The sequence below is a fragment of the Heptranchias perlo genome, unplaced genomic scaffold (assembly GCF_035084215.1).
Source record: "Heptranchias perlo isolate sHepPer1 unplaced genomic scaffold, sHepPer1.hap1 HAP1_SCAFFOLD_304, whole genome shotgun sequence".
Classification (NCBI taxonomy): Eukaryota; Metazoa; Chordata; class Chondrichthyes; order Hexanchiformes; family Hexanchidae; genus Heptranchias; species Heptranchias perlo.
This window is the reverse complement of record NW_027139316.1, coordinates 267,603-293,961: the sequence shown is the minus strand read 5'-3', so window position 1 is coordinate 293,961 and position 26,359 is coordinate 267,603. Positions and strand designations below refer to the sequence as shown.

Sequence of the window (26,359 nt, the reverse complement as noted above, 5' to 3'; positions counted from 1 at the left end):
TGTCTGTCCTGAATTTATCCATTTTATCCCTACACTGTGTTATTTCCTCCAATAATCCCTGCTGTCTGCCCTGAATTTATCCATTTTATCCCTACACTGTGTTATTTCCTCCAATAATCCCTGCTGTCTGTCCTGAATTAATCCATTTTATCCCTACACTGTGTTATTTCCTCCAATAATCCCTGCTGTCTGCCCTGAATTTATCCATTTTATCCCTACACTGTGTTATTTCCTCCAATAATCCCTGCTGTCTGTCCTGAATTTATCCATTTTATCCCTACACTGTGTTATTCCCTCCAATGTTCCCTGCTGTCTGTCCTGAATTAATCCATTTTATCCCTGCACTGTGTTATTTCCTCCAATAATCCCTGCTGTCTGTCCTGAATTAATCCATTTTATCCCGACACTGTGTTATTTCCTCCAATAATCCCTGCTGTCTGTCCTGAATTAATCCATTTTATCCCTACACTGTGTTATTTCCTCCAATAATCCCTGCTGTCTGTCCTGAATTAATCCATTTTATCCCTACACTGTGTTATTTCCTCCAATAATCCCTGCTGTCTGTCCTGAATTAATCCATTTTATCCCTACACTGTGTTATTCCCTCCAATATTCCCTGCTGTCTGTCCTGAATTAATCCATTTTATCCCTACACTGTGTTATTCCCTCCAATATTCCCTGCTGTCTGTCCTGAATTAATCCATTTTATCCCTACACTGTGTTATTTACTCCAATAATCCCTGCTGTCTGTCCTGAATTAATCCATTTTATCCCTACACTGTGTTATTCCCTCCAATATTCCCTGCTGTCTGTCCTGAATTAATCCATTTTATCCCTACACTGTGTTATTTCCTCCAATATTCCCTGCTGTCTGTCCTGAATTAATCCATTTTATCCCTACACTGTGTTATTTCCTCCAATAATCCCTGCTGTCTGTCCTGAATTAATCCATTTTATCCCTACACTGTGTTATTTCCTCCAATAATCCCTGCTGTCTGTCCTGAATTAATCCATTTTATCCCAACACTGTGTTATTCCCTCCAATATTCCCTGCTGTCTGTCCTGAATTAATCCATTTTATTCCTGCACTGTGTTATTCCCTCCAATAATCCCTGCTGTCTGTCCTGAATTAATCCATTTTATCCCTACACTGTGTTATTCCCTCCAATAATCCCTGCTGTCTGTCCTGAATTAATCCATTTTATCCCTACACTGTGTTATTTCCTCCAATATTCCCTGCTGTCTGTCCTGAATTAATCCATTTTATCCCAACACTGTGTTATTCCCTCCAATATTCCCTGCTGTCTGTCCTGAATTAATCCATTTTATCCCTACACTGTGTTATTCCCTCCAATAATCCCTGCTGTCTGTCCTGAATTAATCCATTTTATCCCTACACTGTGTTATTCCCTCCAATAATCCCTGCTGTCTGTCCTGAATTAATCCATTTTATCCCAACACTGTGTTATTCCCTCCAATATTCCCTGCTGTCTGTCCTGAATTAATCCATTTTATCCCTACACTGTGTTATTCCCTCCAATATTCCCTGCTGTCTGTCCTGAATTAATCCATTTTATCCCTACACTGTGTTATTTCCTCCAATAATCCCTGCTGTCTGTCCTGAATTAATCCATTTTATCCCTACACTGTGTTATTCCCTCCAATATTCCCTGCTGTCTGTCCTGAATTAATCCATTTTATCCCTACACTGTGTTATTTCCTCCAATATTCCCTGCTGTCTGTCCTGAATTAATCCATTTTATCCCTACACTGTGTTATTTCCTCCAATAATCCCTGCTGTCTGTCCTGAATTAATCCATTTTATCCCAACACTGTGTTATTCCCTCCAATATTCCCTGCTGTCTGTCCTGAATTAATCCATTTTATCCCTACACTGTGTTATTTCCTCCAATATTCCCTGCTGTCTGTCCTGAATTAATCCATTTTATCCCTACACTGTGTTATTCCCTCCAATATTCCCTGCTGTCTGTCCTGAATTAATCCATTTTATCCCTACACTGTGTTATTTCCTCCAATATTCCCTGCTGTCTGTCCTGAATTAATCCATTTTATCCCTACACTGTGTTATTTCCTCCAATATTCCCTGCTGTCTGTCCTGAATTAATCCATTTTATCCCTACACTGTGTTATTTCCTCCAATATTCCCTGCTGTCTGTCCTGAATTAATCCATTTTATTCCTGCACTGTGTTATTCCCTCCAATAATCCCTGCTGTCTGTCCTGAATTAATCCATTTTATCCCTACACTGTGTTATTCCCTCCAATAATCCCTGCTGTCTGTCCTGAATTAATCCATTTTATCCCTACACTGTGTTATTCCCTCCAATAATCCCTGCTGTCTGTCCTGAATTGATCCATTTTATCCCTACACTGTGTTATTCCCTCCAATAATCCCTGCTGTCTGTCCTGAATTAATCCATTTTATCCCTACACTGTGTTATTCCCTCCAATATTCCCTGCTGTCTGTCCTGAATTAATCCATTTTATCCCTACACTGTGTTATTCCCTCCAATATTCCCTGCTGTCTGTCCTGAATTAATCCATTTTATCCCTACACTGTGTTATTCCCTCCAATAATCCCTGCTGTCTGTCCTGAATTAATCCATTTTATCCCTACACTGTGTTATTCCCTCCAATAATCCCTGCTGTCTGTCCTGAATTAATCCATTTTATCCCTACACTGTGTTATTCCCTCCAATATTCCCTGCTGTCTGTCCTGAATTAATCCATTTTATCCCTACACTGTGTTATTCCCTCCAATATTCCCTGCTGTCTGTCCTGAATTAATCCATTTTATCCCTACACTGTGTTATTCCCTCCAATAATCCCTGCTGTCTGTCCTGAATTAATCCATTTTATCCCTACACTGTGTTATTCCCTCCAATAATCCCTGCTGTCTGTCCTGAATTAATCCATTTTATCCCTACACTGTGTTATTCCCTCCAATATTCCCTGCTGTCTGTCCTGAATTAATCCATTTTATCCCTACACTGTGTTATTCCCTCCAATAATCCCTGCTGTCTGTCCTGAATTAATCCATTTTATCCCTACACTGTGTTATTCCCTCCAATATTCCCTCCTCTTTGTCCTTTATTAAAGTCCAGTTTTTCCCTCGAGTTTGACATCAATCAGGTTTAAAATTGATGCAGAGTTTCAGCCAATGAGGGAGATCCGGGCTCAGCCCCGCCCACTCGGTGCCGCAAGTCCCGCCCCTCACCCACTCCCATTGGTTGGAGGACCAACCGCCCGCTCGGTCCTCCAGCCCCTCTCCGCTCTTCCTATTGGTCCGGACCTCCCGTCAATCACCCGGGCAGTGTGAGCTGAGCATGCGCGGCGGGCGGGGAGTGAGGCCGAGATCGTGTCGGCAACAGGTGAGAGATGGGCGGGGGGAGCGGGTTAATAAACCCCGGGGGAGGGGGCGGGGGCTTCACAAACCCCGAGTGCGGCCCCGGGCCCGAATATCAAACAGTGAACATTCTCCTCTCTCTCTCTACACTCCGGGGGCTCCGGTTTAGATCAGACCCGAAACTCAACACACGGCCCGCGGCCTCCGAGCATGCGCAGTGTCAGCGTCAAACCTCGTGACTCATCGAATCAGGGAGCGTCTGTAAATGAAGGAGAAATGGTGATCGGTCAGGGAGCGTCTGTAAATGAAGGAGAAATGGTTATCGGTCAGGGAGCGTCTGTAAATGAAGGAGAAATGGTGATCGGTCAGGGAGCGTCTGTAAATGAAGGAGAAATGGTGATCGGTCAGGGAGCGTCTGTAAATGAAGGAGAAATGGTGATCGGTCAGGGAGCGTCTGTAAATGAAGGAAAATGGTGATCGGTCAGGGAGTGTCTGGAAATGAAGGAGAAATGGTGATCGGTCAGGGAGCGTCTGTAAATGAATTAGAAATGTTGTTCGGTCAGGGAGTGTCTGTAAATGAAGGAGAAATGGTGATCTCTGTATCTTCAGTCATCCAGGGAGCTCGAGCTTTGGATGCTGTTCCTTTCCTCCTCGTGGGAATCTGTCTACTCTGTACCCAAACCAACTCCTCCTTGAAGGCCTCCCACTGTTCAATTACTGTTCTGCCTGCCAATTTTTGATTCCAATCCACATGGACAAGATCCCTTTTTAACTCATGAAATTCGCCCTCATCCAGTTCAGAATTTTCACATTTGACTGTCCCCTGTCCTTTTCCATAACTGTTCTGAACCGAATGAGATTATGATCACTGCTGCCCCAATGAAACATGCTCCACCTGCCCCACTTCATTCTCCACACCGAGCCCACTGCTGTACTCACATTCACTCTCTCACACTGTCTCTCTCACTGTCTCTCTCTCTCACTGTCTCTCTCTCTCACTGTCTCTCTCACTGTCTCTCTCTCTCACTGTCTCTCTCTCTCACTGTCTCTCTCTCTCACTGTCTCTCTCTCACACTCTCTCTCTCTCACACTCTCTCTCTCTCACACTCTCTCTCTCACACTCTCTCTCACACTCACTCTCTCACCCTTTCAATCACGGTTTAGGGCCACTGAAAGATGATGCGATGGGTTTGGATTTCAGCACAGGGAGGAGGGAGAGTGTGTGGGACAGGGGAGTTTCAGCTTTGAGTAATGAGAGAGGAAATAATGTTCCATAGAAAGTAGAGTTATCTGATCTGAATTTCTATCCTGTACTTACAGTGATAACTTTTTTCAACTCCTTTTACAGGGGAGGATTTACAGAGGGAAACTCAAACCAAAGATCACGTCAAGATCTGACAGAGTCACTCGATTCATCAGGACCTGAATATCATCGGCCTTTGAATGTGGAAGGAGAAATGTTTGTCTGTTCTATCCGTGGGAGAAGATTTCAAACATCAGTGTGAGTGGAAAAGCACCGAGACACACACACCCGAGTGAGAGTGTTCCAGTGCACTGACTGTGGAAAGAGCTTTAACCAGTTACACAGCCTGAAAAAACATCACACCATTCACAGCGGGGAGAAACCATACACGTGTTCTGTGTGTGGACGAGGCTTCAACTGATCGTCCAACCTGGAGAGACACAAGGACACCCAGACCATGGAGAAACCGTGGAAATGTGGGGACTGTGGGAAGGGATTCAATTACCCTTCAGAGCTGGATACTCATCGACGCCGTCACACTGGGGAGAGGCCGTTCACCTGCTCCATGTGTGGGAAGGGATTCACTCAGTCATCCGGCCTCCTGACACACCAGCGAGTTCACACTGATGAGAGACCTTTTAAATGTTCTGACTGTGAGAAGAGGTTTAAATGCAAAAGGAATCTGCTGGAACACCAACGCACTCACACTGGGGAGAGGCCGTTCACCTGCTCCGTGTGTGGGAAGGGATTCACTCAGTCATCCAACCTGCTGACACACCAGCGAGTTCACACTGATGAGAGACCTTTTAAATGTTCTGACTGTGAGAAGAGCTTTAAAAGCAAAATTGAACTGCTGAAACACCAACGCACTCACACTGGGGAGAGGCCGTTCACCTGCTCCGTGTGTGGGAAGGGATTCACTCGGTCATCACACTTTCTGTCACACCAGCGAGTTCACACTGGGAAGAGGCCGTTCACTTGCTCAGTGTGTGGGAAGGGATTCGGTCATTCATCCACCTTGCTGACACACCAGCGAGTTCACAATGGGGAGAGGCCGTTCTCCTGCTCCATGTGTGGGAAGGGATTCACTCAGTCATCCAACCTGCTGACACACCAGCGAGTTCACACTGATGAGAGACCTTTTAAATGTTCTGACTGTGAGAAGAGCTTTAAAAGCAAAATTGAACTGCTGAAACACCAACGCACTCACACTGGGGAGAGGCCGTTCACCTGCTCCGTGTGTGGGAAGGGATTCACTCAGTCATCACACTTTCGGTCACACCAGCGAGTTCACACTGGGGAGAGGCCGTTCACCTGCTCCGTGTGTGGGAAGGGATTCGCTCATTCATCGACCCTGCTGACACACCAGCGAGTTCACACTGGGGAGAGGCCGTTCACCTGCTCCGTGTGTGGGAAAGGATTCGCTCATTCATCGGCCCTGCTGACACACCAGCGACTTCACACTGATGAGAGACCTTTTAAATGTTCTGACTGTGAGAAGAGGTATAAAAGCAAATTTAATCTGCTGACACACCAACGCACCCACACTGGGGAGGGGCCGTTCACCTGCTCAGTGTGTGGGAAGGGATTCACTTGGTCATCCACCCTGCTGAAACACCAGCGAGTTCACACTGAGAGACCTTCAAATATTCTGACTGTGGGAAGAGATTTAAAATCAGAAACGAACTGCTGAGACATTGACGCACTCACACTGGGGAGAGACTTTTCACCTGCTCCGTGTGTGGGAAGAGATTCACTCGATCATCCCACCTTCTGAAACATTAACTTGTTCACACTATTGAGTGACCTTTTAATGCAGTGACTGTGAGAAGAGCTTAAAAGCAGAAATGAACTGCTGACACATCAACGCATGCCCATTGGTTGAGAGACTGTTCACCTGCTCCGTGTGTGGGAAGGGATTCACTCAGTCATCACACGTGCTGAGACACCAGCGAGTTCACGAAATGAGCAGGTCCAACGAGCCGGTCTGTAACACAGGCCAATGACTCAGTGCAGCTCGTGACCCAGTCACTGGGCTCCGTTATAGCCTCTCCTGTCAGTAACACACAAAGAGAAATTGTAAATCTGAAACAGAAAGAGATAATGTATAACACTTCATATCAACCACCAGTTTTTCCCTCTTTCCGGCTTTTAAAACAATCTGTTTCACAGTTTGTCAAACCCGAAACAGCCTCTGGGATTTGCTGATTGAGAATTTCAGTGGAAATTGGGACCGTCACTAAGTATCGGAACAAATATCCCCGCTGAGGTTTCGGGATTGTTACTGGTTTATTTATATCAGTGAGTGACCGATTTTAAACTAGGTGAGGGTCTAAACCTAAGGTAAGAGCCTGGGATGGACAAGAGATTCTTCAATGTATCAAGTTAAATTACACTGATTCCACCAACACTGGACATCACATCCCTCAAACATTGTTACCTGTTACTGTATAAAACTGTTGAGGGTGGAAATGGGAAATAACTGAAAAAAACTTCATTGTATCAAAGTTAATTCTGATCATTATTATTATACAAACATTCTACAGCCTATCCCTTAAAAAGGACCCAATATCAAACCAGTCCCCAGTCCTTGGGCCTGTGCCTATGTTGTGATTTGCACCCGCTTCTGACTGACTTGGTTTCAGACGCACTCCCGTCAACAGTAAACGGATGGAGCCGGATCCATAAGAGAAAAATGAGGACCGAGCTCCGCGGTTCTCCCAGAGTGCGGGAGGCGGAGTAACAGCAGCAGACAGAGAGATCTCTCTAAACCAGCCGCTGCCGCCGGAGAGAAGCGAGTCCCGTTCCGAGCCGTGTCTGTCAGGCGCCCGCTGACCCTCTCTTCACTGAAGGGGACCGATTCAGCACCAACTCACACACCCACCATTGGATCATTGAATCACCTTCAACACCTGAATTACATCACCACTTAATCCTCGATACACGAGGAAATACAAACCTTGTCCACGCAACTTGCCCTCATAATTTAAACATTTTAGCCCCGGTATCATTCTGGTCTTTCTGCGCTGCACCTCCTGCAAGGCCAATATATCCTTCCTGAGGTCTGGTGCCCAGGACTGAATGCCGTACTCTAAATGTGGCCTTAGCAGAGTTTATAGAATTCTAACATAACTTCCACCCTTTTGAATTCCAGTTCCCTTGAGATAAAGGCCGACATTCCATTAGCCATTTTAATTATTTTTTGCACCTGTCTGCCAACTCTTCGTGATTTCCCGAAGTATCTCTGCTCACCCACAGTTCCTGGCTTCTCACCATTTTGAAAATACTCTGATTTATCTTGCTTCGGGCCAAAGTGGATGGCCTCACATTTCCCCAGATTGAAACTTTGAACAGTCTGGGGCTCTTTTGTATCGAAAAGAGAAGGCTGAGGGTGACCTGATACAGGACTTTAAGATTATGCAAGGGTTTGATCGGTCAGATGTAGATAAGGTGTTTGTACTTTTGGGAGTGGGGACGTCAGAACTTAGGGCCATGAATATAATAGTCATCAATAAATCCAATCTGGCATTCAAGAGAAACATATTTATCCAGAGAGGCGTTAGAATGTGCAGCTCTCTCCCACACGGAGTAGTTAAGGCGAATATCATGGATGCATTTACGGTGAAGTGAGATAAACACATGGAGGAGAAAGGAATATTCAGGTTTGCTCATCGGGTTAGATGAAGAGGGGTTGGAGGAGGCTCGTCTGCAGCATAAACACCGGCATAGTCTGGTTGGGCCGAATTGCCTGTTTCTGTGATGTACATTCGATGTAATTCTATGTAAGTTCCATCTGACACAGTTTTACCAACTCACTGAATCTATCAATTTCCCTTTATAACTTTATGCTCCCATCTACACTACTCACTGTGCACCCTAACTTGGTGTCGTCGACAAACCTGGATATACCGCTCTCTATTCCTTTATCTGCCTCATTTATACAGATCCCTGGGGGACACCACTAATCAAATCCTGTCAATTTGAGTACATCCCCATTAACCCTACTCTCTGTCTCCTACCTCCAAACCAACTCCCTCCCCATGTCAATGGGTTGCTTTGAATTCCACATGTTCTCATTTCTGTTAACAGTCTCTGATGTTAAACCTTAACGAATCCCTCTGGAAGTCAATGTACACATAACACCCATAGACACTCCATTATTCACCACGTTATTTACATCTTCAAAAAGTTCAACTAGTTTCGTTAAACTTGACTTACACTTTACAAATCCATGCTGACTCTAATCAATTCATGTTTATCCAAGTGCTCAGTCATTCTTTCCCTAATAACAGATTCTGGTAACTTCCCCACAACAGACGTCAGACGAATCGGTCTATAATTTCCTGCTTTATCTCTCCTACCCTTCATATATAATGGAATGACATTTGAAATTTTTCAATCCATGGAACAATTCCTGAATCAAGAGAGTTTTGAACGATCATGACTAAAGCATGTACAATTTCCTCACCTATTCCCCTTCGTCCCCTGGGATGGTAAACATCAGGTCCTGGAGATTTGTCTATCTTTCGTCTAATTGTTTTCTCCAATACCATTATTTTACTGACACTGAATCCCCTTGATTTATTTTCAGTTTTCCTCGTGTCTCTGGTTTATTATCCTCATGCTTTTCTGTGAGGATTTAGCAAGTCTGCCATTTCCTGATTTTCAATTACAATATCACCTCCATCTGTCTTTAAGGGGCCCACATTACTCTTAGTCACCCTTCTTTCTCTTAATATACGTGTAAAAACCTTGAAAGTTGTCCTTAATTTCATTCACAAGTTTTTCTCGTTTTCTCTCTTTGCACCTTTTACGATTTTTTTTAGTTTCAGCACCACAATAAACAACACTTCACTGTGAAATTTGCTCAATTAGTTCTTCAGTGTCAGAGCGAGAATTGTCCATCCCTAATTTATTTAAAGTAACAAACAAACACAAGCACAAATATTCATTCGTCTATCAAAGCACTGATGGACACAGAAAGATAAACACAGCCTGAAACGCAGTCAGTATCGGGATTCACAGGGAAACTGGCAAGTGAAATAGACAAAGATCAAACAGTCTGAACCCCCAACAGAATGTGACGTGCAGCTGATAGATATTAATGAGAGGAGGTGGGAAACACTACCATGAATTGGTACCGTGGCTTAGTTGGTTAAAGCACCTGTCTAGTAAACAGGAGATCCTGTGTTCAACTCCCAGCGGTGCCTCTGTGTAATTTGTGATGTTTAGTGAATTTGAGAAGCGCACAGTGCTGTGTTTTGTTCAGGATCCAACACGGAACTGATCAGGAGGTCTTTTCAAAAATGCCTTTTCATCATACAGTCAGCCCTCTCATAGAATGTGTCCGTGACACGTTCTTGTTTCTGGGCTCGTTGAGGTCGGGGTATAATTCTTGATTCGATGTTTCATACCCTGGAGAAACCCTAATTTAGCCCTGGACTTTGGATCTTGATCTGCGGTTCAAAGTTTTGCGAAGAGGGAAAAGGAGTCCCCAAATCACTCCACCTGAATCTCAAGCGCTTTTGAAAGAAATTCAGTTCAAACAATCAGGACTTTAAAGGCACCTCAATGACCTGCACTTTCATTGAACGAGCTTTGCTTCCAATTACATTCAACCTTGAAACCGCTCTGGGTTTTCCCCTCACTGAAGCAGAGTGTGGCCGCTCTGTATCTGTGATCATGTCGGTGACGAGGTTCGCTCTGATATTGGTCGCTTTCAATTTTTAAGATCTCGCCAAGCTCAGGGAAAAGAAACCGGGTATCGAATTGTCCCTGTAAGTGATGAATTGAAGGGATTGGTGCTCCAAGCAGATCTGGAAAATTCACAGTGCGGTCACTCAGGAATTCCAAATCCACCCTCTCGCCACTCCCCCCGTCTCAGTCTTTCCATCTTTACCCTTCACTGCCGGTGTTCCAGGTTCGATCATCCGTGGCCGTTCAACGAAGCCTGAGAAGTCCATGAGGGAAAAACACAGCGAGTCAAGAGACAGAGACAAGGTGGGATCAAAGTATAGGAAGAAATAGGATCAATGTCAAGTTCTGCGAACGGGCAGAATTTAAGATGGAGCTTGGGAGAGATTCCTTCACGTGTCTTGCAATTTTGCAAGAGACCATTGGGCTCCGAATTAAAAGCATAAGCCGCGCTGGAGAGTCTCTGAGAGAGGGAATACGGTTCGTCAACTCCAGTTCATCGTTATTTGAGCAGTAAACATAACTTTAAGAAGTCGCGCTGCGAGGAGGATTCGAACGTACGCAGGAAATCCCCAGGGGATTTCGAGTCCAATGCCTTAACCACTCGGCCATCGCAGCTACAAACATCTGTTATGCACGGCTGTAAATCAGAATGTGTAGGTTTATCACAAGCGATCTGTGATACAATGTTCTCTCTGACAGGTGAAAGGCCCTGATCCCTGGTCTGTGCTGATTCTCTGATAGTTTACTGGGTAAAGGCCCTGATCCCCGGTCTGTGCTGATTCTCTGATAGTTTACTGGGTAAAGGCCCTGATCCCTGGTCTGTGCTGATTCTCTGATAGTTTACTGGGTAAAGGCCCTGATCCCTGGTCTGTGCTTATTCCCTGATAGTTAACTGGGTAAAGGCCCTGATCCCTGGTCTGTGCTTATTCCCTGATAGTTTAGTGGGATTCATTCTGTATCTCTCAGTCTCTGGTACTGTGTGTGAGTGTGGGATTCATTTTGTGTCTGTCAGTCTCTGGTACTGTATGTTAGTGTGGGATTCATTCTGTATCTGTCACTCACTGATACTGTGTGTGAGTTTGGGATTCATTCTCTGTCTTGTCAGCAGTGTGTGTGAGAGTTTGTGATTCATTCTTTATAGGCAGTCTCTCATACTGTGTGTTAGTGTGGGATTCTTTCGGTATCTGTCAGTCTCTGTTTCTCCATGTGAGTGTGGGACTCATTCTTTATATACAGTCCCCAGTACTGTATGTGGGAGTTGAATTCATCCTAAATATGCAGTTACTCATACTGCATGTTAGTGTGGGATTCATACTGTACCTATCAGTCCCTGGTACTTGATGAGAGTGTGGGATTAACTCTGTGTCTGTCAGTCTCTAGTACTGTATGTGAGTTTGGGATTCCTTCTGTATCTGTGAGTGTTGGATTCATTCTGTGTCTGTGTGTCTCTGGTACTGTATCTGAATGTGAGTTTCATTCTGTATCTGTACATAATTATTCTCTCAGATTACATTATTGCGTTCAATACTTCAGCTTTAATATCTTAATGTTTGAAGAGTTTTACTCCTTATTTAATTTGTAAATATGGACGAACTTTAGGATTTAATGTTGGAGGTTTTAATCAGATAATTTGTGTGCTTTTTGGACCACTATTAAATCTGCATCTCTGTGAGTACGATTGTGGATGATAATGAATCTTTCAAACTGATAAGGTGACATTTTTGAATTGGTTTGTAATGTGTAGATCAGTCTGTAGAAATGGAATTGATACTGTATCTTTCAGTCTAATATTGTATGAGATTTTTGGACTGGTATATAATGTGTATCTCAGTCTGCACTAATAGAATTGATACTCTATCTTTAAATTTCATTCTACGAGTGCATTCTGAACAGGTATCTAATTTGTTTCTCAGGTTTACTATCTTTCAGTATTTCTCAATCGATACTGTACGTGAAGTTTGGATTTGTTTGCAATTTGTAGCAAATGGTTCACTTTTCGAATGGATATTTCATGTATTAAAATCATGTGTGAGAGAGTTCTGGGATAGTATTCAATTGGAATCTCAGGTACATTATTGGGATTCATTCTGTCCCTTTCAATCGGATACCATGTGTGATTTCTCTCTGGTATTTAATTCGTAGCTGTGTTGCCCTATTGTGAGATTGACACAGTGCCTTTCAATCTGAGAGTGTGATTTTGGACTGGGATTTTTGTATCGACCTGTCAGCGGGACTGAGTTCGGGGCAAATGGAACAGTGTCTGCCTCACCCGCTCTGTTTGAATGTTGGATTGAAAGTGTGTCTCTGGAACTTGGGATCAGTGTGGGACTGACTACTTCTACTGTCTGAGACTGTGGAACTGATGACCTGTCTGTGTCTCTGTGCTCTGTGGGTGATAATGTACCTCCTGTGTGTGAGAAGGAGCTGGCTGCACTCCTCCTTGTGCCTCGGGTGGAGGAAACATCACATTCATTCTGGATCATTCAAGGATTCGCCTGTAGGAAGAAAAATGATCTCTTGTAACCCAAGAAACGGTGAGGTTGAAAATAGAATAGAGATCAGTTTAATATCTCTGCTAATGATCATTTTGAATATCCACAAATGAAAACCAGTGATACAAACAGTGTCAGTGTCTGACTCCACTGCAGCACTCAGCTTCTGCACACCAGGTGTGTTGGGCTGTTTTACAACAATTTATTGACATCCAGACACAACCCAACCCCTGCACTGATCCATGAATGGGACTACCCGATGGGGCAGGGACCTTTGTCCAGGTCAGGTTTCTAATCCCCTCTCCCATGGGACTAACCGTTCAACCGAAAATAAACAGCCGCTGTTTAAATTGTGTCCTTCACACTTCTCACCTGCTGCCTGCAATAGATGCTCTTTGTATAACTCCCCACATCCTTACTGTCCGGCTCTGTTCCCACTCTTCACTGTCCAATAACAATAAACAGGGTGAGACTGGAACTAAACCAGGACCATTCACTCCTGGTTTGGGGAGTGAAAGCAGCAATGGTTTTAATAGCAGGTTCTTCCCATTCTCTCTCCCTTCCCCTGGACACACCCTGTCCACACCCAGCCCGAGAATGACCTCTCCCTTCCCCCCCTCTCACTCCATGTTCCGGGACCAGTTCCTGATCCACTCCGCCTCTTACAAACAGCCCCCGGACTCCCCCTGCCCTTCCCCCGGACTCAATGCCGATCTCTGAGCCCATCTGCGGACACGGTCCCGGAGCGATGAGCTGCTGTAACGAGGCTGCTCTTTGCTCCCTTCCCCCGGGGGCCGTGATCTCTCCATTCCCGCCTGTCTGAGCAAAGGAAGTGGGTCTGGGGGAAAGGTCAGAGGGAATGGGCTCCACAGGCAGTGCAGGAACAGGCACCAGAATGGGAAACAGATGGGATTCCACCAGTGCCTAACGCTGGAATCCAGACTGACTTTACAATCTCCAACTATTAAACTCGAGGTTTCCATCCCTGCTGTTTCTCTCGGGCTCTTTTGATGGGAAAGAGTCTTTCAGAGATAAAGTGAGCGGCTGTGGAATGAGCCAATGGGTTCTGTTCATTCTTGGCTCCCTTACTGATAAAGTGACGTTTGACTCCGAAACTGGAGGGAGGATTCCTCAAACCAATCCTGGAGAAACGGGGGAGGAAAGTGGGAGTCGGTGTATTTGCTGGGACCGTGTAGGATTAATATCAGGCAGCAACAGTCCCAGTTTATTTCAATCGGAGTGAAACTCTCGGTCACTGAGAGAAATACAGAACGGCCCTGAGCTGCAAGATTGCAGAGGGGACAACATGCAAGAGAGGGTTAAATGTGTGACACTGTCCCTGAGAGTGGGATTAATAATGTGTCTGTCTCTGAAATAATATCAGTGAGAGATGAGACTGCATCTTCTGTCACTCCACCTTGGAATAGAAATTGGAATGGAATATTTTCCAATTTGTTACTCTGTGTAAACGGGACATTACAGGTCAGTTTCTCTCTCTCTCTTTACTGTTATTGAGTTTGAGACAGACACACTGATAGGAAGCGTAAGGCTGATACTGTGCCTGTCTGTATCTCTCTCTGGCGCTGTACATGAAGGTGGGATACTATTTGTTGAGTGTGAAACGGACATACTGATGGGAAGTGTGAGACTGATACTGTTTCTGTGTGCGTGTCTCTGTCTGTCTGTTTATCTGTCTTTCTCTCTCTCTAGCACTGTAAATGAAAGCGGGATACTGTTACTGAGCGTAAAATGGACACCCTGTTGGAAGGTAAAGACTGATTCTGTGTCTGTGAACAGACCTCCGGTGCAGTTGGTGAGACGGTCACTGTCCCTTCTATTATGTATGAGACGGATTAACGGTGCATTTATCAGTCTCCAGTCCAGTATGCAAAGGAGGAGAGAAACAGCCTGTAACTGTCTGACACTGGACTGTCTGTGAGAGTTGAATTTATTCAGTAACGAGCCGTCTCTGGGTGTTGAGAATGGGACGGATAGGACACCAGTTAATATTGTCTGTCAGTCAGTTTAGGAGGAGAGAGAAACACAGAGAGACTGGAGGAGCCCAGAGCGGGTAATTTGTAATATCGTCTTAACCGAACATATTTCAGTGTGCGAACAATATAATCATGTAAAACCAGATGTGGATTATCACAGTCACAGCTGTGATTGGCTCCTGCCCCTGAATCTGGGGACCAGACACTGTGAGGAGCGCCGGCCTCTGAGTGTTTAACAGTTACTGAGCGGGGAAACTACAACTAACCCCCGAGAATCCGCAGCACAGGCCGAGCGGGGAGGAAAGCCTGTCCCGGGAATTGTCAATCTGGCGAGCAGTTTGTCCTGTGAATGTGAAGATGTGAAGATTGGGTCAGAGAGAGTGTGTTAAAGGGGCGGGCGGGTTAGATTAATGTCACTGTGTTTGTGTGGCCGGACTCATCGCCGGATTTCCAAGTCCATTTTGAGTAAAATAATAAAAAATCCCTGTCAAAGGATCGCCCTCCTCCCCTGCCGAGCTCCGAAATGGAAATTTAAGGTAAAGTTTTCGTAAAATTCAAGATTTCAGCCGAAAAACGGAGATCATGTCAGCGATCGGGTGAGAGAGCGCGATCAGTGCAGCAATGAAACGGGTTAAAATCGAAACTGGTGCTTTTAATTCCAGTGAAAGTTTTTCGACAGCAAACATTCCGGTGTTAGAGATGGGAAGGGGCTAGTCTGGGAATCTGGAGTGCCCGATTTGAATTGGAATCGGGGAGTTTAAGAGGAGAGAGAAACACAGAGAGGCTGGAGGGGCCGGGAGCTGACAGCAGGGTGTCTCCGCCCAGTCCGCTCTGTGCCTTTAAGTTGCTCTGTGCCGCCGCCTCTCGTTTCATTTCTGACCCAGCTCTGACCGTCAGAGAGATTTTCCACAGAGTCCCGGAGATGACAGATACTGCAGCCGCCGAAACGGCTCCTCCAGCCGCCGCCGCTCAAACCAATGCTCCGAAGAAGAAGAAGGCGGTTCCCCGACCCAAGACAGCCGGTCCCAAATTGAGCGAACAGATCCTCAAGATTGTGGCGGATTGCAAGGATCGCAAGGGGATCTCCCTGGCCGCGATCAAGAAGGTTCTGGCGACCAAAGGCCTGGATGTGGAGAAGCTCCGGTCCCAGATCAAATTAAGTATCAAGAGAAATGTGGAAAAAGGCTCCCTGGTGCAGATCAAGGGCACGGGCGCCTCGGGCTCCTTCAGAGTCGCTAAGAAGGAAACCCAGGCAAAAGTGGGAAAGAAGGTGAAGAAACAAGGAACCAAGAAATCTCCCGGAAAGAAACCGGCGGCAACGAAAACAGCAGCCAAGAAATTAACGGCAAAGAAAGCAGCGGCCAAGAAATCTCCCGGAAAGAAACCAGCCGCCAAGAAAAAGGCGGCGAAATCCCCAATTAAGAAGAAAGCGGCGGTGAAGAAGCCCAAGACCCCCAAGCCGGTGAAGGCGAAGGCGAAGAAGGGAGAAAAACCGAGGGCCAAGCCCAAGCCGAGGTCAGCAAAGCCCAAGAAAGCAGCGGGCAAAAAGAAGTGAAAAATCAAGTGCAACTTGTGACCATCTGAAGCCAACGGCTCTTCTCAGAGCCACCCAGGTCTCTCAGAAAAGAGCTGATCCCGGAATCAGATGATTCCTGTCCCGGGGCCGGGCTCAGGTTTCAGATAGAAATCATTTCCAATAAACCCAGGGTCCTGGAGACTCGCTGACATTCGCTGCCCCAGCCCCCACTCCCACTGTCTGGAATAAAATGGAGAGAATGGGATGTCCGGGCCGGGCCTCACTGGAACTGGCGGGTGTTCGGCTCCAGTCCCAGTTCATTGTTTTCACAGACTCAGGGCGAGAGTCGGTGACAGGGGAAAACTGGCGGAGATCCGCCGCAATCACAATTCAAACCCCAACACATGAGATTCTTCAAATCAGCTGGAATAAAGTGTTTGTAAACTGCTGAACCCGTCTGGGAGGGGATGTGGGGAGATAGAATCGGGTCTGGGACTGAAATGGGAGGAGGCGGGTGGACTTGTTACAGAAGGGACTGTATTTAGGCAGGAATATTACTGACTGTTAATTGTAACGGGGCTTATTTAAAGGCTCCGGGTTTCTGGGAATCCTTGAATATGAAGCCCGAGTCTGTAAGGGTTTGTGCGGACCGCTGTGTTTCGGTTCAATTATCGAGAAACGGTTTGAAATGGGCGGGAGGAGAAAGCTGGAGGTGGAGCGGGAAGATCAGAGGCCGCTCTCCGCTCTGTCCGTCACTCTGACTCTCTCCTCCCCTCTCTGTCCATCACTCTGACTCTCTCCTCCCCTCTCTGTTTAATATCTCACTCTCTCTCCTCCCCTCTCTGTTTAATATCTCACTCTCTCTCCTCCCCTCTCTGTTTAATATCTCACTCTCTCTCCTCCCCTCTCTGTTTAATATCTCACTCTCTCTCCTCCCCTCCCTGTTTAATATCTCACTCTCTCTCCTCCCCTCCCTGTTTAATATCTCACTCTCTCTCCTCCCCTCTCTGTTTAATATCTCACTCTCTCTCCTCCCCTCCCTGTTTAATATCTCACTCTGTCTCCTCCCCTCTCTGTTTAATATCTCACTCTCTCTCCTCCCCTCCCTGTTTAATATCTCACTCTCTCTCCTCCCCTCCCTGTTTAATATCTCACTCTCTCTCCTCCCCTCCCTGTTTAATATCTCACTCTCTCTCCTCCCTCTCTGTTTAATATCTCACTCTCTCTCCTCCCCTCTCTGTTTAATATCTCACTCTCTCTCCTCCCCTCCCTGTTTAATATCTCACTCTCTCTCCTCCCCTCTCTGTTTAATATCTCACTCTCTCTCCTCCCCTCCCTGTTTAATATCTCACTCTCTCTCCTCCCCTCCCTGTTTAATATCTCACTCTCTCTCCTCCCCTCTCTGTTTAATATCTCACTCTCTCTCCTCCCCTCCCTGTTTAATATCTCACTCTGTCTCCTCCCCTCTCTGTTTAATATCTCACTCTCTCTCCTCCCCTCTCTGTTTAATATCTCACTCTCTCTCCTCCCCTCCCTGTTTAATATCTCACTCTCTCTCCTCCCCTCCCTGTTTAATATCTCACTCTGTCTCCTCCCCTCTCTGTTTAATATCTCACTCTCTCTCCTTCCCTCCCTGTTTAATATCTCACTCTCTCTCCTCCCCTCTCTGTTTAATATCTCACTCTCTCTCCTCCCCTCTCTGTTTAATATCTCACTCTCTCTCCTCCCCTCCCTGTTTAATATCTCACTCTCTCTCCTCCCCTCTCTGTTTAATATCTCACTCTCTCTCCTCCCCTCCCTGTTTAATATCTCACTCTCTCTCCTCCCCTCTCTGTTTAATATCTCACTCTCTCTCCTCCCCTCTCTGTTTAATATCTCACTCTCTCTCCTCCCCTCTCTGTTTAATATCTCACTCTCTCTCCTCCCCTCCCTGTTTAATATCTCACTCTCTCTCCTCCCCTCTCTGTTTAATATCTCACTCTCTCTCCTCCCCTCCCTGTTTAATATCTCACTCTCTCTCCTCCCCTCCCTGTTTAATATCTCACTCTCTCTCCTCCCCTCTCTGTTTAATATCTCACTCTCTCTCCTCCCCTCTCTGTTTAATATCTCACTCTCTCTCCTCCCCTCCCTGTTTAATATCTCACTCTGTCTCCTCCCCTCTCTGTTTAATATCTCACTCTCTCTCCTCCCCTCCCTGTTTAATATCTCACTCTGTCTCCTCCCCTCTCTGTTCAATATCTCACTCTCTCTCCTCCCCTCCCTGTTTAATATCTCACTCTCTCTCCTCCCCTCTCTGTTTAATATCTCACTCTCTCTCCTCCCCTCTCTGTTTAATATCTCACTCTCTCTCCTCCCCTCTCTGTTTAATATCTCACTCTCTCTCCTCCCCTCCCTGTTTAATATCTCACTCTCTCTCCTCCCCTCTCTGTTCAATATCTCACTCTCTCTCCTCCCCTCTCTGTTTAATATCTCACTCTCTCTCCTCCCCTCTCTGTTTAATATCTCACTCTCTCTCCTCCCCTCTCTGTTTAATATCTCACTCTCTCTCCTCCCCTCTCTGTTTAATATCTCACTCTCTCTCCTCCCCTCTCTGTTTAATATCTCACTCTGTCTCCTCCCCTCTCTGTTCAATATCTCACTCTCTCTCCTCCCTTCTCTGTTTAATATCTCACTCTGTCTCCTCCCCTCCCTGTTTAATATCGCACTCTGTCTCCTCCCCCCTCTCTTTAATATCTCACTCTCTCTCCTCCCCTCCCTGTTCAATATCTCACTCTCTCTCCTCCCCTCTCTGTTTAATATCTCACTCTCTCTCCTCCCCTCTCTGTTTAATATCTCACTGTCTCTCCTCCCCTCTCTGTTTAATATCTCACTCTGTCTCCTCCCCTCTCTGTTTAATATCTCACTCTGTCTCCTCCCCTCTCTGTTTAATATCTCACTCTCTCTCCTCCACTCTCTGTTTAATATCTCACTCTCTCTCCTCCCCTCTCTGTTCAATATCTCACTCTCTCTCCTCCCCTCAATCTCTCATCCTGTGCATGTTCCAGACAGGTCGGGTCAGGCTGCATAAAAAGGGAACCAGCATAAGTTCGTTATTCATTCAGCAGCAATCTGAGTGAAGAATCATCATGTCTGGCCGAGATAAAGGAGGCAAAGGACTGGGCAAAGGTGGAGCCAAGCGGCACCGGAAAGTGCTTCGTGATAACATCCAGAGGATCACCAAACCAGCCATCCGCCGCCTGGCTCGCCGTGGCGGTGTCAAGCGGATCTCGGGTCTGATCTACGAGGAAACCCGCGGGGTGCTGAAGGTTTTCCTGGAGAATGTGATCAGGGACGCGGTCACCTACACTGAACACGCCAAGCGCAAGACGGTCACTGCCATGGATGTGGTGTACGCTCTGAAACGGCAGGGCCGCACTCTCTATGGATTCGGCGGCTGAACAACTCGACCCTTTCTGAGCCGCCCACCGCCTCACAGAGAGAGCACTGACCTGGGAACGGGGAGAGGAAAGATCTAGGAGTGGGGAAGCAGTTTCCGATATTTAATTAGTATGGGGAGATTCCCCAACACTCGGTACAGGGAGATCAGGAACAACGGCCGGGGTTCTAGGCCATCCCGAGAGAAGGAGCGGAATTCCCGGTTTCACGGTATAAATGAACAGGCGGGGATACAGAATCTTTCCCCAGACATTACATCCTCCGCTCAGAGTCAAATCCCTCCTCACTCCCTCTCCCGCTGTGTCCTCTCTGCTCGCTCTTTATTTCCTGCCCTCATTCAATGATCAGTTCGATGTGAAGTTTCTGTTTGAGGAGCGGTTCAGCGGGCCGGAACTGGCGGGATTTTTGAAATTGAAGCTGGACTTTACAGACAGATCAGAGAATGAAGCGGAATGTGAAACAGCCTGAGATCTGAGCTGAGGAGTGGGAAATAATGGAGATTATAAAGAGAGAGATTCTTAAATTGCTGGAGGGAAATGAGATTTTCTTCAAACTGTTTTTTGATGCTCTGAAATTGGCGGGCTTTTTGAAATTGAAGATTAATTTCAGCTCAGCCAATTGGGGCCCAAAACCTCCCGCCGGGTCGGTCTGACTGTCAGAGCTCGGTTCAAACCTGCCCATCAAATTCCCGGACCGGTCCCTCCCTGACTGGGGGTGAGACTGCAGCCATTCACAGGCCAGGGCTGGTCCCTCACAGACACTTTAAAAGGCGGCCCCAGAGCGCGCCCTTCCTATTAACAGTCTCTGTGTCTCAGGTTGTGTTGAGATCTGTTCAGAAAATGGCCAGGACCAAGCAGACAGCGCGTAAATCGACCGGAGGGAAAGCTCCTCGCAAACAGTTGGCGACCAAAGCGGCCCGGAAGAGCGCTCCAGCCACGGGCGGAGTGAAGAAGCCTCATCGCTCCAGACCCGGCACTGTGGCTCTGAGGGAGATCCGCCGCTACCAGAAATCCACCGAGCTGCTCATCCGTAAACTGCCCTTCCAGCGCCTGGTGCGAGAGATCGCGCAGGATTTCAAGACAGACCTGCGCTTCCAGAGCTCGGCCGTCATGGCCCTGCAGGAGGCCAGCGAGGCTTACCTGGTGGGGCTGTTTGAGGACACCAACCTGTGCGCCATCCACGCCAAGCGAGTCACCATCATGCCCAAAGACATCCAGCTGGCCCGCCGCATCCGCGGGGAGCGCGCCTCAACCCGACCCGGCTTCAGCACCGAGAGCAACAAAGGCTCTTTTCAGAGCCACCAAATGGGCGGTGGAAAGAGCTCTGATCTCCTGGGTTGAAATGGTGGGACAGTGTCGATGAAAAATGTACTTAAACGGGAAGTTCATGAAGGGAGGGAGCGGATGGCAGGCGGGGCACGACTGGTATTTATAAACTATCCATATCATAGGCCGTTATAACACCAGAGAGAGTTCGGAGTCGAGCTGATCTGTGAGGTTTCGGGCAGGTACAGTAACAGTTAAATATCCACAAAGACCAGACCCAGACAGACAAGGGGGACAATTCCAGACTCACCAAGAGCAGGAATTTGAAACGGACACAGTTTAATTTCCACACATCACACCCAGGATTGGAGGGAGGTGAATTCCACTCATACTGCGCAGACTGAGTCCCATCATCACATCCAGTGCCACGTTTAGACACGGAAAGTTCTGGAAACAGGTCCAGAAAGGTCTGATTTCGATCCTACTCTTTCACATAAGGTGTCTCCACCCCCAGTGTCAATCTAACTCGGACATATGGACAGGGAGAGGCTCGTGAACTTGGCAAAGTCCAAGAGATGCAAGTTCCCGTTTCCAATATATGGGCAGCTTGGCTCGATTGACAGAATAAATCCCTCACTCACAGCCAATAACAGACAAATGTCATTCACTGATTCACCAATCGCTGACACAAGAATCAACACATCCGTCACCTTCTGGCGGACAAACCTGGGGAATGGAAGTCAGACCGAGTTAGTGTTGTGGGAGGATGAGACTGTAAATAACACTTACAATAATGGCCGGAACACAATGGAGTGCCTCTTGTTGCCGATGATCAAACTCACCTGGTATTTCTGGATCCCACCCGCCCAGTTTAATGAACTGATTATTTTGTGTCTCATTTCCGATACAATCTGCAAAATTCAACCTATTGGAGATTGTTGACATCTACTGTCCGGAAGCGAGATCATTTGTATTTAACAAGATATCGTTAGTTTCTAACGAATGGTTTTATTATTAAATTAAGCTCTGACTCGCTTCAGACAGTAACCAGCCCTTTCAGAGATACAGTGGGTGGCTCTGAAAAGAGCCTTTGGGTTATCAGATTAAATCTTGGCCGCTTTACTTGCTCTTGGAGCTCACATTGCTGGTTTTCTTCGGCAGCAGCACGGCCTGGATATTAGGCAGCACCCCGCCCTGAGCGATGGTCACCCGTCCCAGCAGCTTGTTGAGCTCCTCGTCGTTGCGGATGGCCAGCTGCAGGTGTCTGGGGATGATGCGGGCCTTCTCTGTCCTCCTAAACTGACTGACAGACAATATTAACTGGTGTCCTATCCGTCCCATTCTCAACACCCAGAGACGGCTGGTCACTGAATAAATTCAACTCTCACAGACAGTCCAGTGTCAGACAGTTACAGGCTGTTTCTCTCCTCCTTTACTTACAGGACTGGAGACTGATAAATGCCCCGTCAGACCGGCTCAGACATAATAGAAGGGACAGTGACCGTCTCACCAACTGCACCGGAGGTCTGTTCACAGACACAGAATCAATCTTTACCTTCCAACAGGGTGTCCATTTTACGCTCAGTCACAGTATCCCACTTCCATTTACAGCCCTAGAGAGAGAGAAAGACAGACAGACAGATAAACAGACAGACAGAGACACGCACACAGAAACAGTCTCAGTCTCACACTTCCCATCAGTATGTCCGTTTCACACTCAGGAAATAGTATCCCACCTTCATGTACAGCGCGAGAGAGAGACAGGCACAGTATCCGCCTTACGCTTCCTATCAGTGTGTCTGTCTTTCGCTCAGGAACAGTATCCCACCTTCATGAGCTGTTCAAAAGAGAGAGAGAAACTGACCTATAATGTCCTGTTTTCACCCAGTAACAAATTGGAAAATATTCCATTCCAATTTCTATTCCAAGATGGAGTGACAGAAGATGCAGTCTCATCTCTCACTGATATTATTTCAGAGACAGACACATTATTAATCCCACTCTCAGGGACAGTGTCACACATTTAACCCTCTCTTGCATGTTGTCCCCTCTGCAATCTTGCAGCTCAGGGCCGTTCTGTGTTACTCTCAGTGACCGAGAGTTTCACTCCGATTGAAATAAACTGGGACTGTTGCTGCCTGATATTAATCCTACACGGTCCCAGCAAATACACCGACTCCCACTTTCCTCCCCCGTTTCTCCAGGATTGGTTTGAGGAATCCTCCCTCCAGTTTCGGAGTCAAACGTTACTTTATCAGTAAGGGAGCCAAGAATGAACAGAACCCATTGGCTCATTCCACAGCCGCTCACTTTATCTCTGAAAGACTCTTTCCCATCAAAAGACCCCGAGAGAAACAGCAGGGATGGAAACCTCGAGTTTAATAGTTGGAGATTGTAAAGTCAGTCTGGATTCCAGCGTTAGGCACTGGTGGAATCCCATCTGTTTCCCATTCTGGTGCCTGTTCCTGCACTGCCTGTGGAGCCCATTCCCTCTGACCTTTCCCCCAGACCCACTTCCTTTGCTCAGACAGGCGGGAATGGAGAGATCACGGCCCCCGGGGGAAGGGAGCAAAGAGCAGCCTCGTTACAGCAGCTCATCGCTCCGGGACCGTGTCCGCAGATCGGCTCAGAGATCCGCATAGAGTCAAGGGGGAAGGGCAGGGGGAGTCCGGGGGCTGTTTGTAAGAGGCGGAGTGGATCAGGAACTGGTCCCGGAACATGGAGTGAGAGGGGGGAAGGGAGAGGTCATTCTCGGGCTGTGTGTGGACAGGGTGTGTCCAGGGGAAGGGAGAGAGAATGGGAAGAACCTGCTATTAAAACCATTGCTGCTTTCTCTCCCCAAACCAGGAGTGAATGGTCCTGGTTTAGTTCCAGTCTCACCCTGTTTATTGTTATTGGACAGTGAAGAGTGGAAACAGAGCCGGACAGTAAGGATGTGGGGAGTTATACAAAGAGCATCTATTGCAGGCATCAGGTGAGAAGTGTGAAGGACACAATTTAAACAGCGGCTGTTATGTTTCGGTTGAACGGTTAGTCCCATGGGAGAGGGGATTAGAAACCTGACCTGGACAAAGGTCCCTGCCCCATCGGGTAGTCCCATTCATGGATCAGTGCAGGGGTTGGGTTGTGTCTGGATGTCACTAAATTGTTGTAAAACAGCCCAACACACCTGGTGTGCAGAAGCTGAGTGCTGCAGTGGAGTCAGACACTGACACTGTTTGTATCACTGGTTTTCATTTGTGGATATTCAAAATGATTATTAACAGATATTAAACTGATAACTACCTCACATGTTCTTGAGTAACGAGAGATAATTTTCTTTCCACAGGCGAATCCTTGAATGATCCAGAATGAATGTGATGTTTCCTCCACCCGAGGCACAAGGAGGAGTGCAGCCAGCTCCTTCTCACACACAGGAGGTACATTATCACCCACCGAGCACAGAGACACAGACAGGTCATCAGTTCCACAGTCTCAGACAGTAGAAGTAGTCAGTCCCACACTGATCCCAAGTTCCAGAGACACAATTTCAATCCAACATTCAAACAGAGCGGGTGAGGCAGACACTGTTCCATTTGCCCCGAACTCAGTCCCGCTGACAGGTAGATACAAAAATCCCAGTCCAAAATCACACTCTCAGATTGAAAGGCACTGTGTCAATCTCACAATAGGGCAACATAGCTACGAATTAAATACCAGAGAGAAATCTACATGGTACCCGATTGAAAGGGACAGAATGAATCCCAATAATGTACCCGAGATTCCAATTGAATACTATCCCAGAACTCTCACACACATGACTTTAATACATGAAATATCCATTCGAAAAGTGAACCATTTGCTACAAATTGCAAACAAATCCAAACCTCACGTACAGTATCGATTGAGAAATACTGAAAGATAGTAAACCTGAGAAACAAATTCGATACCTGTTCAGAATGCACTCGCAGAATGAAATTTAAAGATAGAGTATCAATTCTATTAGTGCAGACTGAGATACACATTATATACCAGTCCAAAAATCTCATACAATATTAGACTGAAAGATACAGTATCAATTCCATTTCTACAGACTGATCTCCACATTACAAACCAATTCAAAAATGTTCCCTTATCCGTTTGAAAGATTCATTATCATCCACAATAGTACTCACAGAGATACAGATTTAATAGCAGTCCAAAAAGCACACAAATTATCTGATTAAAACCTCCAACATTAAATCCTAAAGTGTGTCCATATTTACAAATTAAATTAGGAGTAAAACTCTTCAAACATTAAGATATTAAAGCTAAAGTATTGAACGCAATAATGTAATCTGAGAGAATAATTACGTACAGATACAGAATGAAACTCATATTCAGATACAGTACCAGAGACACACAGACACAGAATGAATCCAACACTCACAGATACAGAAGGAATCCCAAACTCACATACAGTACTAGAGACTGACAGACATAGAGTTAATCCCACACTCTCATCAAGTACCAGGGACTGATAGGTACAGTATGAATCCCACACTAACATGCAGTATGAGTAACTGCATATTTAGGATGAATTCAACTCTCACATACAGTACTGGGGACTGTATATACAGAATGAGTCCCACACTCACATGGAGAAACAGAGACTGACAGATACCAAAAGAATCCCACACTAACACACAGTATGAGAGACTGCATATAAAGAATGAATCACAAACTCTCACACACACTGCTGACAAGATACAGAATCAATCCCAAGTTCACACAGTATCAGAGACTGACAGATACAGAATGAATCCCACACTCACACACAGTACCAGAGTTTGAGAGATACAGAATGAATCCCACACTCTCACACAGTACCAGAGACTGACAGATACAGAATGAATCCCACACTCACACACAGTACCAGAGACTGACAGATACAGAATGAATCCCACACTCACACACAGTACCAGAGATTGAGAGATACAGAATGAATCCCACACTCGCACACTGTACCAGAGAATGACAGATACAGAATGAATCCCACATTCACACACAGTACCAGAGATTGAGAGATACAGAATGAATCCCACATTCACACACAGTACCAGAGATTGAGAGATACAGAATGAATCCCACACTCACATACTGTATCAGTGAGTGACAGATACAGAATGAATCCCACACTCGCACACTGTACCAGAGACTGAGAGATACAGAATGAATCCCACTAAACTATCAGAGAATCAGCACAGACCAGGGATCAGGGCCTTTACCCAGTAAACCATCAGAGAATCAGTGTCCCATGGTGTCCCGTGCGCAATCCTGTCGGAGAAAATTCAGTGCTCCCACTGAGAATCCCTACGTGGTCAGTTTTTAGT

General features: G+C 46.3%; 2 protein-coding genes, 2 non-coding genes and 1 pseudogene across 5 annotated transcripts in view; 4 read left to right on the top strand and 1 right to left on the bottom strand.

Annotated features, from left to right (window-relative positions):
• The window catches only part of LOC137311132 (zinc finger protein 850-like), a 188,931-nt gene that overhangs the window by 54,271 nt on the left and 108,301 nt on the right, over nt 1-26,359 (top strand). The window lies entirely within an intron of this gene.
• LOC137311140 (zinc finger protein 229-like) lies at nt 5,016-6,361 on the top strand (annotated as a pseudogene).
• trnat-agu (transfer RNA threonine (anticodon AGU)) lies at nt 9,746-9,819 on the top strand. The gene has a single exon. It is a non-coding gene; the product is annotated as a tRNA-Thr (tRNA).
• trnas-cga (transfer RNA serine (anticodon CGA)) lies at nt 10,840-10,921 on the bottom strand. The gene has a single exon. It is a non-coding gene; the product is annotated as a tRNA-Ser (tRNA).
• On the top strand, nt 15,715-16,347 carry LOC137311139 (histone H1-like). The gene has a single exon (XM_067978519.1). The coding sequence runs from the start codon at nt 15,715-15,717 to the stop codon at nt 16,345-16,347; it is 633 nt and encodes a 210-aa protein (XP_067834620.1).